Source organism: Peromyscus maniculatus, chromosome 16 (assembly GCF_049852395.1).
Source record: "Peromyscus maniculatus bairdii isolate BWxNUB_F1_BW_parent chromosome 16, HU_Pman_BW_mat_3.1, whole genome shotgun sequence".
NCBI lineage: Eukaryota > Metazoa > Chordata > Mammalia > Rodentia > Cricetidae > Peromyscus > Peromyscus maniculatus.
In genome coordinates, this window is record NC_134867.1 from 41711666 (window position 1) to 41728416 (window position 16751).

At 42.1% G+C, this 16751-nt stretch overlaps 1 protein-coding gene across 12 annotated transcripts in view; it reads right to left on the reverse strand.

Moving 5' to 3' along the window:
• Reps1 (RALBP1 associated Eps domain containing 1) overlaps window positions 1-16751 on the reverse strand; it is a 75151-nt gene that overhangs the window by 16917 nt on the left and 41483 nt on the right. For 2 of the 12 annotated variants that reach the window (XM_076552703.1, XM_076552701.1), the window contains exons 3-10: window positions 15750-15946; window positions 15468-15621; window positions 14946-15007; window positions 14201-14363; window positions 13873-13936; window positions 12515-12669; window positions 5613-5734; window positions 822-899 (exon numbers count right to left, since the gene is read on the reverse strand). In XM_076552703.1, coding sequence (XP_076408818.1) covers window positions 822-899; window positions 5613-5734; window positions 12515-12669; window positions 13873-13936; window positions 14201-14363; window positions 14946-15007; window positions 15468-15621; window positions 15750-15946 — 995 coding nt within the window. Of the gene's footprint in view, window positions 1-821; window positions 903-5612; window positions 5735-12514; window positions 12670-13872; window positions 13937-14200; window positions 14364-14882; window positions 15008-15467; window positions 15622-15749; window positions 15947-16751 lie in introns of all 12 variants that reach the window. The other 10 variants (XM_076552702.1, XM_042262248.2, XM_076552700.1 and 7 more) reach the window with 5 other exon arrangements.

Below are 16751 nucleotides of genomic sequence, written 5' to 3' on the forward strand. Positions count from 1 at the left end.
CTGTGTCACTTTCTCTGCACCTTTCTATGTCGACACTCTCCTTCCTTCCTAGTTACTTTGTCTTTTTATGCAGTATGCTTATTAGCATGTGTCCTCTTTAAAAGAAACAAGAGAAAGACCACATAAAGGAATGAGAAGTGAGAAGAATGATTTCTAGCTACAGTTTAAAAGATTTCAGGCATTTGAGGGACAGGTGGGGTATAACTCCATAGGGATAGAATTGATTTTCAAATCAGGATATGAACTTTGTAGCATTTCTTAAAAAGCAACACAGAAAACCACAGGAAGACAAGACAGAGGCTCTGGAGCACAGGGGTGAACTCCACCAGTTTGCTCTTGTTGGGCTGAACTCAGTGCTCTTCACCAGAACTCAACACACCAACAAAATAAAAGGTGTGTTATTGGGCTATTAAAAAAATGACACTGCATAAATATTCACATATAGAGTACATGTTACATGATGTAAAAGCATACACATAAAATATTTACATAAAGTGGCTACACTGAAACAAGCAGTCTATGTTTAATAGAACATACACTTAGCAGATGGTAACATGGCTAACCAAATCAACTGTCACAAAATACTCCTTACAGACACATGTACCAGATTTTAAACATAGAGTTTTCTCTCACCAAAATAACTACAAACTACAAGGAATGGCAAAAATGTTCTTCCACTATCGAGCACACAAAAATCAAACGGCCTGCCAAATTTCCCTCTAAGCACTACACTGAATCATGCATATCAGCTAAAAACCATAATGATGGAAATTGGGTTAATAAAATTAATTTCAAACAAGCAAGCTAAGTGATTGACTTACAGGATCAGCTGGTGCAATGTTAGAATCAAATTGGGTCAGAGTTTGTGAGCTTGAAGAGCGTTCACTAAATGTCTCCCACTGCTGAACAGACAGAGGAGAGAGAAGTCAGCACGGGGAGATGCGCACAGATCACTGGAGAAGACTCAGCAAAGTCATTCAGAGGCCGCACTGCAAGCTGTGTCCCCAGAGCCAGCAATGCTGGAGTTCCTGATTCCCATAACCACTTCAGACTCATCTATGCCGGGCCATCTGAGTAAGGTAAGGTGAGTACCTTCATAAGCAAATGTGCGGTACAAATTTAATGCAATCTCTATAGATGAGATCAAAACTTTTACAGAATTAACACTCAAAACACCATCAAGAAAACAGAGTATAGTGATGAAATGGCAACCAAATAGAAATGCACAGGGGTGTCTTGACTGGAACAAAGTTAACTTCAAATTCTGTTCAAACTCCAGTTAAAACACTGATTTAAAGAAGCCGAGGAGCTGAAATTCAGATAAAATGGAGCATTCACTGCGACTTGCCAGTGCGACCCCTGAAAGATGATTCCATTATGTACATGCACGTATTCTATACATATGCGTAGATATTTAATAAAATATCGCTGAGATAAAATGCAAGGGATTCTGCAATTACTAACGTTTGAGCTTATTTGTCAATTTGTAGCAAGTCAACCTCTGCAATCAGCACCACGAACAGGGCCATGCCAGATCACAAGACAGAACTGCCAATCCAGGCACCCTCCCCATGCTAGGAAAATCAGAATGCGGCCATGAGAGCAAATCAAGCATCTGAGTATGTGTTATATACAGGAGATGCACGGGAGAAACTACTGTTCTAAAAGAGGTACACAAAGAAATATCATACCTCTTAAAATAGGTGGAATGATAAGTCAACATTAATTACAGTAAATTCCATTTGCAATCTTAATAACAGCACAGAATTTTTACATCAAGATTGTATTAAAACTATCATTTGAATCTGATTCTTAAAATGACGAGTAGTCCTCTGAAGAGGGAAACATCTACTTACACATATACAATATATACACATGAATGCTTACACACAGACACAATTACCTCATTGACCAAAATCCTTTATATAATTCAGTTTGTAAGAGTATATACTTGTATGCTTCAAAGTTCAACTTTATATTTAAAATAGTGATATTCAATTTGAGTAGACATAAAAATTAGGTTTTAGCAAATGGGAATATTGCTGAAAATTACCTACACAAATGGCTAATAGAAGCATTTAACATCATTTCCTACAGGTTACTTTAACATGAAAAATAATGTTGATTTAAAGTTGTGAATAAAGCTCACAACTGCTCACTTTTATCATGGGCTTCACATAAGGAACTGATTTACCAAATTTGGTAATGTAATTAATTTCTTCTTCAGTAATTCTTGTTGCAAGAATTTAGAAGGAAGTGAGTGAACTGTCTACCTTATAGAAAACAGATGACATGCAGAACTAAGCTCCCTGGAAGGCAGTCTGTATCATTTTTATAAGTACAGCCCTTAACAGCAACAGGCTCTGGCACCTGACTACTGGCATACTAGCTGGGCTGTGTGCACTTGGCTGAGTTCCATAACCTCTCTGTGTTTCAATTACATCATCTTTAACATGAAACTAGTAATACCCACGTCGCTGGAGTGTCATGAGGAACTAAGAAGTCAAATTAGGTGAAGAGCCTTTGAATGGACTGGCATATCAAAAGTGCTTTAAAAAGTTAGGGATTATTGGTAGTGTTTTCTCCTATAGCACCTAATCTGTATCCATTAGTGCCAAATAAACACTGAAAGAATATTAAGCGTTTGTGGGAGATAAAATTTATTTTTTATTAAATATAAATATACATTTAATTCCAATTAGATATTTTAATAGCTATTAAGAAAACATTTTGAAATCATTGTCTCATTAGCTTTCTGGTCTTCTTATGCATAGCAACAAACTTATGTCATTTATGATCTTATTACTAAGAATTATAAAATAAAACCTGGTAGGTCTTTTTGAGAGGGATAAAATATGTACCTGGAATCAGAACTGAAAAGTACTTTTATCCCCATCTCTCAAGATCACATCTGATTTCTTTTAGAATGGACTCTGGAACCTAGTGCTTGAGAAGCATTGCTTTTCTGTACAAACTGTCAACAATGGCTAACAGCACCCCGTTAACTTAATATTGCTTTTTAAAAACTGACAAAAAAAATGTAAGTGCAGCCTGAAGACTCTAACCCTACCTCCGTAAGCAACCTCTACTAGCAAACTCTTCACGGCTTCCTCCCGCCCCCTCTCCCCACAAACACGTAGCTAATGGGCTACACCCTACAGAAGGTAGGGGTGGGATGGTGGAGCTGCTAGCAGCAGTGAGTCCTATGAACTGCCAGGTCTCCATTTCCCAGCAGCCCCAATAACTAGCATGACATTAACAAAATACTTTTCTGGCTTTAAAAGACAAGAAAGCACAAAGGCTTACTTTCCCCTGGAAGTCAAAAAATTAATTTTTGAAGATATGAAACTCAGTTAACAAAGAAAAGCTGCTTAAAAGGCTAATAATGGATTCACTAGAGCACGGAAATTTTACTGGGAGACCTCAAGGGGTATGAGAATGGGGTGCTCAGGACCTTCCACTTAATGTTAAGAGTGCTCTCTTATGGTCTGTACAGCATAAGTCCAAGTAGTTAGGAAGCAGCACATTTGTCCCTATTCTGTTTTGTATGCCACTGGTCAAAATTAATAGGGTAAAATTACTTCGTTTTGTATTATTATTATTTTTTTCGAGACAGGGTCTCTCTACATAGCTTTGGCTGTCCTGGAATGCACTATGTAGACCAGGCTGACCTCGAACTCACACAGATCCTCCTGCCTCTGCTTCTCAAGTGCTGGGATTAAAGGTGGGTGCCACCATGCCTGGCCTCCATTTTGTATTTAAATAAAACTAATTTTAACTAGTTTGGGTTGCAGAAGATACTTCTTCCATGCAGAAAGCTACCCCAGTGACTTGTTTCTTCCATTACTTTAATGCCAAGATTGCAAATGTATCCTCGCACACCCTGCTTATACTACTGTGAAGTATATATACTGTGAAGGGGACCCAGGACTTGTGTCCAAATATTGCTCTTGAATCTCCCTGGACATGAGATCTGGTTAAGTCACTCCCTCTTTGACTTTCAGTTTATACATTTGCCCCACCTAATTCACGAAGCTTTGGTGGGGATGGATGGTGAAAACCATGATAGTGTACAGAGTACACTAAACCTCACAAGCCACATGACTACTACTATTTCTGTCACTGTCTTTCTTAGGTCCTCTCGACTGTGTGCATACTGGGAATCCTGTGCTATGTGTGCACGTGTGTGCACTGGAGGAACCCTGTGCTGTGTGCACACTGGAGGAATTCTCTGCTGTGTGTGCACGTGTATGTACTGGGGGAACCCTGTGCTGTGTGCACATGTGTGTACTGGGGGAACCCTGTGCTGTGTGCACGTGTGCGTACTGGAGGAACCCTGTGCTGTGTGCATGTGTGCGCACTGGAGAAACCCTGTGCTGTGTGCACGTGTGTGTACTAGGGGAACCCTGTGCTGTGTGCACGTGTGTGTACTGGAGGAACCCTGTGCTGTGTGCACGTGTGTGTACTAGGGGAACCCTGTGCTGTGTGCACTGGAGGAACCCTGTGCTGTGTGCACGTGTGTATACTGGAGGAACCCTGTGCTGTGTGCACGTGTGTACTGGAGGAACCCTGTGCTGTGTGCACACTGGAGGAACCCTGTGCTGTGTGTGCACGTGTGTGTACTGGAGGAACCCTGTGCTGTGTGCACGTGTGTATACTGGAGGAACCCTGTGCTGTGTGCACGTGTGTGTACTGGAGGAACCCTGTGCTGTGTGTACAGTGGAGGATCCCTGTGCTGTGTGTACGTGTGTGTACACTGGAGGAACCCTCTGCTGTGTGCACATTGGAGGAACCCTCTGCTGTGTGCACGTGTGTGTACTGGAGGAACCCTGTGCTATGTGCACGTGTGTGTACTGGAGGAACCCTGTGCTGTGTGCACACTGGAGGAACCCTGTGCTGTGTGCACACTGGAGGAACCCTGTGCTGTGTGTGCACGTGTGTGTACTGGAGGAACCCTGTGCTGTGTGCACACTGGAGGAACCCTGTGCTGTGTGCACGTGTGTGTACTAGGGGAACCCTGTGCTGTGTGCACACTGGAGGAACCCTGTGCTGTGTGCACACTGGAGGAACCCTGTGCTGTGTGCACACTGGAGGAACCCTGTGCTGTGTGCACACTGGGGGAACCCTGTGCTGTGTGCACACTGGAGGAACCCTGTGCTGCGTGCACGTGTGTGTACTGGGGGAACCCTGTGCTGTGTGCACACTGGAGGAGCCCAGTGCTGTGTGCACACTGGAGGAGCCCAGTGCTGTGTGCACACTGGAGGAGCCCAGTGCTGTGTGCACACTGGAGGAGCCCAGTGCTGTGTGCACACTGGAGGAGCCCAGTGCTGTGTGCACGTGTGTGTACTGGAGGAATCCTGTGCTGTGTGCACGTGTGTGTACTGGAGGAATCCTGTGCTGTGTGTGCACGTGTGTGTACTGGGGGAACCCTGTGCTGTGTGCACACTGGAGGAGCCCAGTGCTGTGTGCACACTGGAGGAGCCCAGTGCTGTGTGCACCCTGGAGGAACCCTGTGCTGTGTGCACACTGGGGGAACCCAGTGCTAAGACACCGTTTGAAACGTCTTCCCATAAACAAGCTACTTTGAAGGGAGAGAGGGAGGCTTTGCTAACCTCACTGCTCTGGTTGAGCTCCGGCCAGGTCTGGTTCAGGGACGGCATCGATGGTGACTTGCTTGGAGGTGCTTCTGCAGGAGAGCCTGAATAACCTACCTCACCTGGCTGGTCCCCCACATCTGCAATTCAGACACAGAAATCCCGTCAAGAACATATTGTAGTTTGGATGATTCACTTATTTATGTATAGCTACTGGATAATTTTGGGTAAGTGGTAATTTATACTCTTGAGTTTCCTTTTGCAAAGTAGATACTTTAACAGACAATGCTTACATTATTTATAGTCTATGTGACATCATGGCTTCCTAACTTTTCATGAAAAGAAAGGCAAGTTGGAAAAAAGCAGGAAGAACAACGTTAGACAGCTAACAGTGCAGGAAGGCTGTGGGTTATTCTCTGACAGCAGGGATGGATTCCTGTCAGCGTCCCACAGTGTACCCCTCAGCACTCCTCATCAGGGCGCGGAGGCTCCCACACTCTAATCCACAGTGGGGCATTGCCCTGTGTGTCTGCAGTCAAGGCCTGTGATGGCCCATAATAAATCAACTTTAAGTCGATTTTTCCCAACAAAAATGATAGAAATATCAAACAAAATTCTTCCATTTTCCCTTGGAATTATTTTGAAAACTGCCAATTCACTAACATTTTCTCTACAAACCTTCCTCTTACCATAAAACTATACCTCGAAAGGAGTCCCTATCCATGAGAAAAAAGTAAAGTCAGCAAGTCCAGATGAAATGTAAGGCTCTGGATTTATTTTAGGATCCCCCCTCCCCCCCTCCCCCCCCCGCGGCTCAAATCCAGGGCTGTGTGTACACTAAATACATGCTCATCCTACCACTGAGCTGTAGCTGGGCCTGCGAAACCTAAGCTTTTCTCGTTTCATCATGTGCACTGGTGTTTCTAGACTGAAGTGAGGTAAGAGCTATGCTAGGATGTCAAGATGGTCTTTAAGCATGTTGAGATAGTCTAGTTTGAATTTCATTTAAGTCTTAAAGAATCTCTAAAATTACACTTAAAACAGAAGGAATTTCAATGACAACTAAATCTCAATTTTCCAAGTTTTACAGAGCTTTGAATACATCCCCTATCAACAGGGACTACATAATGAAAAATGATTCTACCATCTGTACATTTGACCATGGGAGAATTGAAGAAAACTGCTCTTGAATTTTTCCATGCAAAATGAAAGACACTTGTTAACAAATGTTGACATCTGGATTTCTTTCTTTTTTCTTTTTAGTTTTTAATTATGTTTTTTTTTTTTTTATGTATCTCTGTTTGGGTTTGCGCACATGAGTGCAGTACCCGTGGAGGCCAGAAGGCGGCATCAGATTTCCAGGAGGTGGAGTTGTAGGTGTTTGTGAGCCAGCTGACATGGGTGCCAGGACCTTCAACTGAGGTCCTCTCTAAGAGAAGCAAGGGCTCTTTGCTTTTTAATTGTTAATTTTTTTTTTTTTTTGGTTTTTTTTCGAGACAGGGTTTCTCTGCGTAGTTTTGCGCCTTTCCTGGAGCTCACTTGGTAGCCCAGGCTGGCCTCGAACTCACAGCGATCCGCCTGGCTCTGCCTCCCGAGTGCTGGGATTAAAGGCGTGCGCCACCACCGCCCGGCTTAATTGTTAATTTTTTAAAATTTATTTTACATACCAACCACAGTTTCTCCCTTCCTCTCCTTCTGTTCCCTCCCTCCATCTCCTCTACCCCTCCCCCATCCACTCCTCCCACGGGAGTCAACAAAGCATGCCACATCAAGTTGAGGCAGGACAAAGCTCCTTCCCCCTGCATCAAGGCTGAACAAGGCATCCCACCATCGGGAATAGATTCCAAAAAAGCCAGCTCATGCTGGGGACCCACAAATAGACCAAGCTGTACAACTGTCACACATGTGGAGAGCCTAGTTCGGTTCCATGCAGGTTCCCTAGCTGTCGGTCCAGAGTCTATGAGCTCTACCCAGCTTGGGTCAGCTGTCTCTGTGGGTTTCCCTGTCATGAGCTTGACCCCACCCCCACCCCCTTGCTCATACAATCCCTCCTCCCTCTCTTCAACTGGACTCCTGGAGCTCAGCCCAGTGCCTGGCTGTGGATCTCTGCATCTGCTTCCATCAACTACTGGATGAAGTTCTAATGATGACAGGGTAGTCACCAATTTGGTTCAAGGAGAAGGCCAGTTCAGGCATCCTCTCCACTATTGCTAAGAGTCTCGGGTGGAGGTCATCCTGTGGATTCCTGGGATTTTCCAGCACCAGGTTTCTCCCTAGCCCATAATGACCCTATCTACTAAGATACCTCTTTCATTGCTCTTGGCATCTGGATTTCTAGACAGACAGCTATATAATAAAACCTAGCAAGGTATAGTCCTCAACTTTCCACTCTAGTCAGAAGCCTTCCAGTCTCTGTGCCCAACACAGTATCTAATACTAGATGCAAACAGATACTTGTTGAAATTGCTTTTTGTTTTTTGCTTCCACGTTCTCAGAATCATCGTTAATCACTGATGGTTAACAGTTCAAAGTTCCCCTTCTTCCGCTTTATTAGGGGCTCTCCCACGTTCCATTCACTCACCCTGAAATTCTCCCTATAATACACTACCCTCAGGTTCTAGTTCACAGCCCAGCACACTGTGAGTTTACATCGTAAGATCACATTGCTATTTCTACTTGCTCGGTCCTACATCCTCCTAAGAGTAGTGGTCCAGAACCAGCAGAAGTGGAAGAGCATCAGACACTACTCCATAAGACATCTGATGTCAAGTTCCTGTGAACTAGAACAAAAACTGTAAAGAGTAGCATGCAAGGCCTCGTCAGGCAGTTCAGGATTTGTTTCTGTGGGAACACACACGATAGATCCCTCCACCCTACCTCATGACGATAACGAGAAAGTAGCCTAGGGAAGGAGATGCTGACCGTACAAGTGATAGCAACCAAAAGCAGTGGTCCAGCTGGACAATCATCAAGTGTCCTCAGGAGACTCTCCTGAGAAGCTATTGGCAACTGATGGCTGCGGGGAAAGGGAGGGCAGTTTTCTTCAGGGATGCAGCCCAAGAGGATGCCCATGCTCCAGCAGAAAGCCCTGCACGTGCGCACACACAGCAGCACTGAGTGGACCTGGATCTAGAAAAAGAAGACCTGAAACCGGCTGGGAGGGAGCAGTAGGGTAGGAACTGGTGGGAGGAAATGGGGTGGATTCGATCAAGACACGCAATATACATGCCTGAAATTCTCAAAAAAAAAAAAAAAAAAAAAAAAAGACCTTATAATAAAGGGGGAAAATCAGTTTAAAAATAGCACTGACTACCGGAAGGTTAATTTCTAGATGCAGCAATTTAGAGCCAGACTCTCTCATACTCAGCATCATCTCAGGACAATCTCAGGCACGGATGTCATGTTCCCATCAATTCAGGCCCATCTGCACCCCACTCTCACTCTAGGGCACTTACTACCTGTGATCAATTCTGAGGACTCATCCAACCTAGTACAAAGCTACAGTGGATCTAGCCTCTTGCAGCTGAAAATGAGAAAGCTAACTCCCCAAATAATTATTTCAGCATTTATTTTCCTGGAAAGCTATGGGCCACGGGCTCCTTCTTGGATGACTTCAAGAGTGCTTCAGGGGTCTACAACTCAAAATTACTTGTGTAATGACATTAATTTTCCTTCTGTTGACATGGGCCCACCAGAGCAAAAGCAACAAAAGGGAAGAGTCCCTCCTCCTCAGCACAAAGCAAGATACAAAAGTGTAGTTACTAAGTTACTGCAGTCTTCCTCCTGCACATGGAAGTGAATCTTTTTTTTTTTTTTTTTTTTTTTTTTTTTTTTTTTTTTTTTTGGTTTTTCAAGACAGGGTTTCTCTGTGTAGCTTTGCGCCTTTCCTGGGACTCACTTGGTAGTCCAGGCTGGCCTCGAACTAACAGAGATCCGCCTGCCTCTGCCTCCCGAGTGCTGGGATTAAAGGCGTGCGCCACTGCTGCCTGGCTACACAAGTATTTTTAAAACATGGGTACTGGGGAAGGAACAAGGGAAAATAAATTATTAAATAACTATTTAACTCACACGCATAAAGGCTCTTGGAGTCCCTAGTTTTTGAGACTATTCGAAGGTTAAGATCAGCACGTAGAAGAGCTGCTGACTGTCCCCTTGTTCTCTGCTACTTTATTCACAGAACAACAAATGGCCGTAGGAGGAGAGCAAATTGCTCTTGTTCTGGAAACTGTAAGTGTCTGAGGTGCTGGAAATCAACAGCACCTCCTCAACTCCGCTCCCTGGAAATACTCAGTGCAGAGCGCCTGTCCATCCACAAATACCAGCGGGGGAATTTACCTCTGACCTCTCACAGTGTTCCAGCAGGAGACTGAACACTGTCAGCCTGCCTCCTTCCTGAAGGTTCTACTCTGCCCCCGACTGTATCACAGCTGTTATATTGGAAACAACTGGGGGGACTTCAGTAATGAACTTTCAAAACAAAGATAAATGTCTAAGCATGTTCACTGCGATGCTGTTTTAAGGCAAATGGAAAAGAAATTTAACAGGAAACTGGTTATAGGCACATCCATATTATGGAATATGTTCTAAGAAAAAGAATCTTCTAGCCAGCTCTGTATCTCATGAAGTGCCAAGGTATCTGTCTGATGTTACAAGAGAAGAACTAGGGATATACAGTATGATTGAATTTGTGTACAAACTGATCTCTTGGTCTGTATACTATTATACTGAAAAATTTGGAAGAATACAAAAGAAATCATTAACAATGCTTAATTTGGTCAATATAATCTCAAATCTGAATTTACATGGATTTTTAGTGAACTACTTATAAAATGTTTGATATCGTCTCTTCCTTGCTTTAAAAAAATATCCACATAGGAAGTCCTAGTTAAAGTCCAGGGACTTTATGCCGTACCTGAGACCAACAGAGCAACCCACACCCAGTTCTACTGCATGCGGCAATCATAATGGAGGAGGAGACAGAAGGGGCCATTGCTTTCCCTCTGCTGCATTTCAAGCACATGCTGCTAAGCTGCTCAGATGAGCAGGTGAGCTCCACTTGCTCTGAAATGTAGTCATTTCAAAACTATGAACACTGCCTTAGCATATTCAATGGTGACTTGCTAGGCAGTGAGGTATAACCAACAAGAAGCTTCTAGTCAAATACTCTGAGAGGCAGATGTGTCAACCCTAAAAACGCATGTAAAATTGCAACTGTCTTACCAAAGCCAGTCTCTGGACTGACTACCATGATCAAGCTGCCTTTACTGTGGAAACGCAGGGTCAGTCCAACATATGTAAGACAATAAATACAGAAAATCATATAAACGACTTAGACAAAAATCACATGGTCATCAATAGATGTTTTCATGACAGAAGTTTCAGAGACAGTAGGACTAGAGTGAACATACTTCAACCTAATAAAGACTACATATGAGAACTTATAGTGCAGGATGGCCATCCTACCAAACACAATGTACACATTCAATGTAATCCCAATCAAAAGACCCACAGCATTCTTCACGTGGAAAGAAAAAAAAATCCCCAAAATCTTATGGGCTCAGAGAAGACTGGGTTCAAGTCTGCCCAAGGCAACAGCTGTCTAGAGGAAAGTGGCTGTGTGTGATTGCTTCTCTGTAACTTCCTACTGCTTAGGTAACTGGTAAGAAAGGCAGACCATGGATGTCCTTAGGTTAACAAATGTTCTTACAGATAATGGCTACTAAGAGCTAAATTCAGCTTTAATTTCCCTCTTTAAAGTACGATCTTTCATCTTCATGCCTGAAAGAAAGCTTGGACAGAGCACTGAAGACAATGAGCAGCTTTAGGATTAGGGTCACTGGGAATGTGACCGTCCACTGCCTTTCATTCTCTCAGAACTGAAGAAAACCAGTCAACAGCTGTAGTCTCTTTCCTTTTGAAGAGAGATTCCAATAAGTAGGCATCTGATTTTTCTGCTATTTGTTAATGATTACATCTATATCATTATACACAATAGTATTATTCTAAGATCAAATTCAAAATTTCCAGATTTCTTTAGTCTTCAAAAAACCCCAATATGCTTATTGTTATGAAAGCCTAACACATTGACTAGAAAGGCTCATGATGCATTCCAACACTTTTTAGACAGTTCACCATGCAGTTAGAAACAGTGCTTTTGACAGTCAGTGGGCATCACTGTGAAATTCTCTTCAAGTCTCATCCTCCCATGGGTAAGAAGAAAGCTCTTTTGATTGCTTTTCTCATTTTTTACCTTGAGACAGGCTCTTATCCTGTAGCCCAAGCTGGCTGGGAACTTGCAGAAATCTTCCTGTCTCCGTCTCCCAGGTGCTGGGATTCCAAGTGACAAACCACGCCCAGCCTTCTGGACCTCTACTAAAGCTGAACACCTACTAATTCAAATTCAGTCTATCCATTTTTAGCATTTTTATTTACCTTTTTTTTTGGGGAGGGGGTGAGGGACAGGGCCTCACTATGAAGCTCTGACCAGCCTGGAACTTGATAATGTAGACCAGGCTGGCCTCAAACTCCGAGATCTGTCTGCCTTTGCTGGGATTAAAGTTGTGTATCACTATGCTTAGCCAAATGTGTGCTCTTGATAAAAACATTTATGCTATTAAACTTCATTGTAACATCTATCTTAATTTCCTTTTCAAAATGAAGTTTATACTAATGGTTCATCTAAGCCAGTGGTTCTTAAGCTGTGGGTTATGACCCCTCTGACAAAACTCTATCTCCAAAATATTTACGTTACAATTCATAACAGTAGCAAAATTACAGTTATGAAGTAGCAATGAACAATAGTTTTATGGTTGGGGGTCACCACAGCATGAAGAACTGTATTTATTGAAGGATCTCAGCATTAGGAAGGTTGAGAACCACTGACTAAGTAGACTCCAGCTCTCTGTGGCTGCTAGTCTCACCTGCTGAATCTTCCAAATCTATCAGTTTGGGCATCAGGCTTTCAGGGAGTTTTTCTGGTAAGTCATAGCCATTCTTCCTAGCAACCACCAGATGAAAAGCAGCACAAAACTCATCCAGTGTCAATGCGCCATCTTTATCGAAGTCTGAGAGTTCCCTGGAAGACAAGCCCATTATCACACTTTGCTTTGGACTCCCTCATTTATAAAAAAAGTAGACAAAATTTATCACAAGGAAGTTAAAAAAAAATCCTATATGTGCAAGAGAGGTGTAACAAAACAAATATATCACAAATGTACCACAGAATCAAGTGATTGACATCTGAAAGCTCATGGTCTGATCCTGTCAACATTCCTACATGCTCGACATTCTCAGAGTAAAATAGGAAAAATAGTCTCCAAAATTAAAGTCACCAAATGAATTTTAATAAGAGAGTTTAGTTCAAGTAAGGTATATAAAATAAACTCCTGGAAATTATTTAAAATTCTGTTTTTATTATCAAAGTTCAACAGCTTTACACTTTAAGAAAATAGCCTGGTTCAAGTTTAATAGAAAAACATGGCCTCTGCCCTGCTGTCTTTGCCCCTACACTGAACCCAGGTGTATGTGCTAGGCTGACCTTAAATTCCTAATCCTCCCATCTCCGCCTCCTGAAAGCTGTGACTACAAAGCCTGTATCGCTGTTCCTGGTCTTAGGGAAGTTATAAATGATATAAAGTAGAAATAATGTTTATCTGATCATTTAATTTTTAAATGTAACTTGAGGCTCTATTTGTGTTCCAAGGACTACTTCCAATTATGTGGAAGCTATCTTGAGAGTCTTAGTCTACGTTTAACATGAGAGCTAAGCACCATTCTTGCGTTTTTGGCTAGATATAAACTTGATGAAGACCAGGAGAAATCTTGATGAAGACCAGGAGAAATCGGCAGGTATGATAACAGCTTTTTCTGCATGCAGTACACTAGCAACAGAGGAAGTGAGCACAGCTTTAATTTTAGTTCACAAGAACTTCTCTAACTAGTCTTGTCTATTTCTTTCCTAGAAAGAGGCTCACTGTCCTCAGTCATACTGAGTTCTCCACTAGTACCTAAGGCGCTCAAGTCTAGTCTTGGTTTGTTTTTTGTTTTTTGTTTTTTTGTTTTTCGAGACAGGGTTTCTCTGTGTAGCTTTGCGCCTTTCCTGGGACTCACTTGGTAGTCCAGGCTGGCCTCGAACTCACAGAGATTCACCTGGCTCTGCCTCCCGAGTGCTGGGATTAAAGGCGTGCGCCACCACCACCCGGCTTAGTCTTGGTTTTAAGGTGCTAGAAATTCTTTGCAGACAACCCACATGAACCAGCTAACAATAGACCACACTTACCAAATATGAGAAAGTTCAAGAATAGGAAGTTTTGATTTTGTAAAAAATTCTTTAGCTGCAGATCCTGAAATATTAAAACAGTTTTGCTTAATGTTATTCTGAATACCGATCTAAGACCAGAAGAAGGTAACAGTCGCAGACTGGAGAAAAGGTGACACTATAATGTGAAAATGTCATGTTTTTGTTTCCCAGAGACTATAAAGTCCCTTTAGACAAATAATATGAGCAATAACTGAAATCCAGGATCAACAAAACCATGTCTGTGAGACAATGCAAGGGAGACTCTGTCCCAGCCCATCTAGAAGAACTTCTGTTTTCAACGACTCACCTGGAATAAATCCGTTTAGATCAGGCTGAATGGTTTTAAACTGATTTACATAATACTGTCTTTGTTCATCTGTTATTTTCCAAGGGTCATCATAACTACTGGATTGCCTACGAATCTCATTGGCAGTTGTAGCTGAGGCTACAGTTCGTACTGTGGTCTGGTCCTGTAATGAAACATTGTTTCCTCAGTACAGTATCTATCTAATGCTTATATGGACCAAGATTGCTAGGTTACTTTTCTGTGAAACTCAAATTTACTTTTTTGAGGATATTTAAAAGGTAAGAAGTCATCAGCAAACCACATATTGTTATGCTCAGGTTATTGGATATGTTTTTGCACAGTGAGTATATAAACATGTAGAATGATAGCATTTATGTAAGCAACAGAAAGTTATGAAAAATGTGCTAAGAAAGCCAAGCGAATATATTCCCAGATGTAGAAATCTTTTAAAACTTCACTAGGGAATTAGAAACAGAAATAAAATCAGGCAAAACTTAGTGGAACATTCTGTGGGTAACAGACTTGAAGAAACAGCACAGAGCAGAGTTTTGATTCTTTTTTTTTTTTTTAGTAAGAGTGAACTTGCATTTGTAAAACCTGCAATAGCAAAGTATAAAAACAATGACTGCAGTGATTCTTAGAATGAAGCAAATAAAAATGCAATTCCAATAAAATGTCACACCTGGACAGAAGCAGGATGCATGGTTAAAAGAGTACTGGTTGGTGGAGTATCTGCAAAACTGACCCAGTTTTCTTGAGGTGGAGGAGGGGAATGCCCAGACCACACGGCATCACCAGCAGAAGAGCCTAGAAGGAGAACGGATGGGCACGCTGACTAGCGGAAGAGACAAGGAGTTGTTACCAGGTCTGACTGCGATCACAATGCACTATCATGCAGACATTGTGATCGTTTCCCTTTTTCTCTAAATCATTGTAAGGAAATGGAATCCTTTCTGTTCAATTCAAAGTGTTTCGTGTAAAGCTTTTTGGTCATTCTGTTTTTCCTTGTCAATATTAAAATCTCTATATTGCCAACATTTGTAGGAAATAATTATTCGTTGTATCCTCGGGCTACCTGGCAACCATAAACTCTTGTCCAAGCATCACAGATGTAACTGCTACTTTCCAAATCTATGTATCTACCTACAAACTTCATAACTGAGTCTGCTTTTAGTTAACTTAATTTATAAGAAAAAAAGGATTTGGGGATAATACTTAGAGGAATGTTACTAATTTCTTTTAATTTACAAAAAGAATCTTTAAATACCTGATTGTGCGTCACCAAAAGGCGACCAGAACGGCCCCGGTCCTGCAAGGGGTCTCTCGCTGTTTCCCCCACTGGGATGGCGGTTATGTTTCCTCCATGTGTGTGGAGAGGTTGGTGGGGACTGCTGGGGTGAAACTACTGGAGATGCAGGTTCCTACGGAAAAAACGTTCTTTACAAATTTTCATTCTGAGGTGACATTTTAATTACCAAATACCAATAAGTGTTTGTAAGTAAACCTCTCCCGGGACACTGGCTGACGACATTCACATGCATGTGGATACCTGCTGATCTGCAGATGGACGAGGCTGAACCGCATCATGGCTTCCAGGTCCCTTCTTAACTTGCCCCCTGCCAGGAGGAGGGGGAATCACACCAGAGTAAGAGCCCTGGCTTTCAGAATCTGAAGAGTATGAGGCTGCATGGCGAGATTCTTGTTCATTCTTTGAAGCAACAAATCGTGGAAGAGGAAGATCCTTTACTGTTAACCATAAAAATGATTACATGTTCAGTATTTCTTACTTGAAATGCTTGGGAACAAAAGTGTTCAAATTCCAGAGTTTATGGAAATTCTGTAGTATTTGCATGGTTTTCATGGGCTGGCATCTCATAAAAACCCCAATCTGAGATGGCATAAACCTTTTGAGCATATTGTTGGTGCTCAAGATATTTTGAATTTTAGATTTTCCAATTAGATATGCTGAACCTGTATTACTTTAAAATAAAAAGGACACCCATATGAAAAGATGAAATAAGAGGTGAATTAGATATTCCCTATCACTATTAAATTTAGACCATTATCTTTCTGGGAACATTTTAGGAAGACTCTTACCTAGAAAGACATGATAAAACAAAAATGTTTTTTGATGGGCGGCAAGCAAGAGCTATGTTTCTCTCTCTCTCTCTCTCTCTCTCTCTCTCTCTCTCTCTCTCTCTCTCTCTCTCTCTCTCTCTGTGTGTGTGTGTGTGTGTGTGTGTGTGTAATAACTGCATTGATCATGCAAAGTTCCTACTTACAAAGAACCTGAGCTTCTGAGATTGCTGAGAAGCAACAGGGTCTGAACTCAGGATCATCCAGAACAACAGCCTAGGCTGCTTGTACTTCTACAATGCGTTTTAAATAAGACATTAGAGCCCTAACTGAAGGAGAGGCTATACCTCTAAGTTTGAGACTAGCTTAATTTAGAAGGAAATTCCTTGTGTGCCCAACAGCCCAGCTGAGTGCACAGCATTCTATCTACTCATTTCAGCCTGGCTTAGTACTCTTTTATTACCAATGTTCTCCA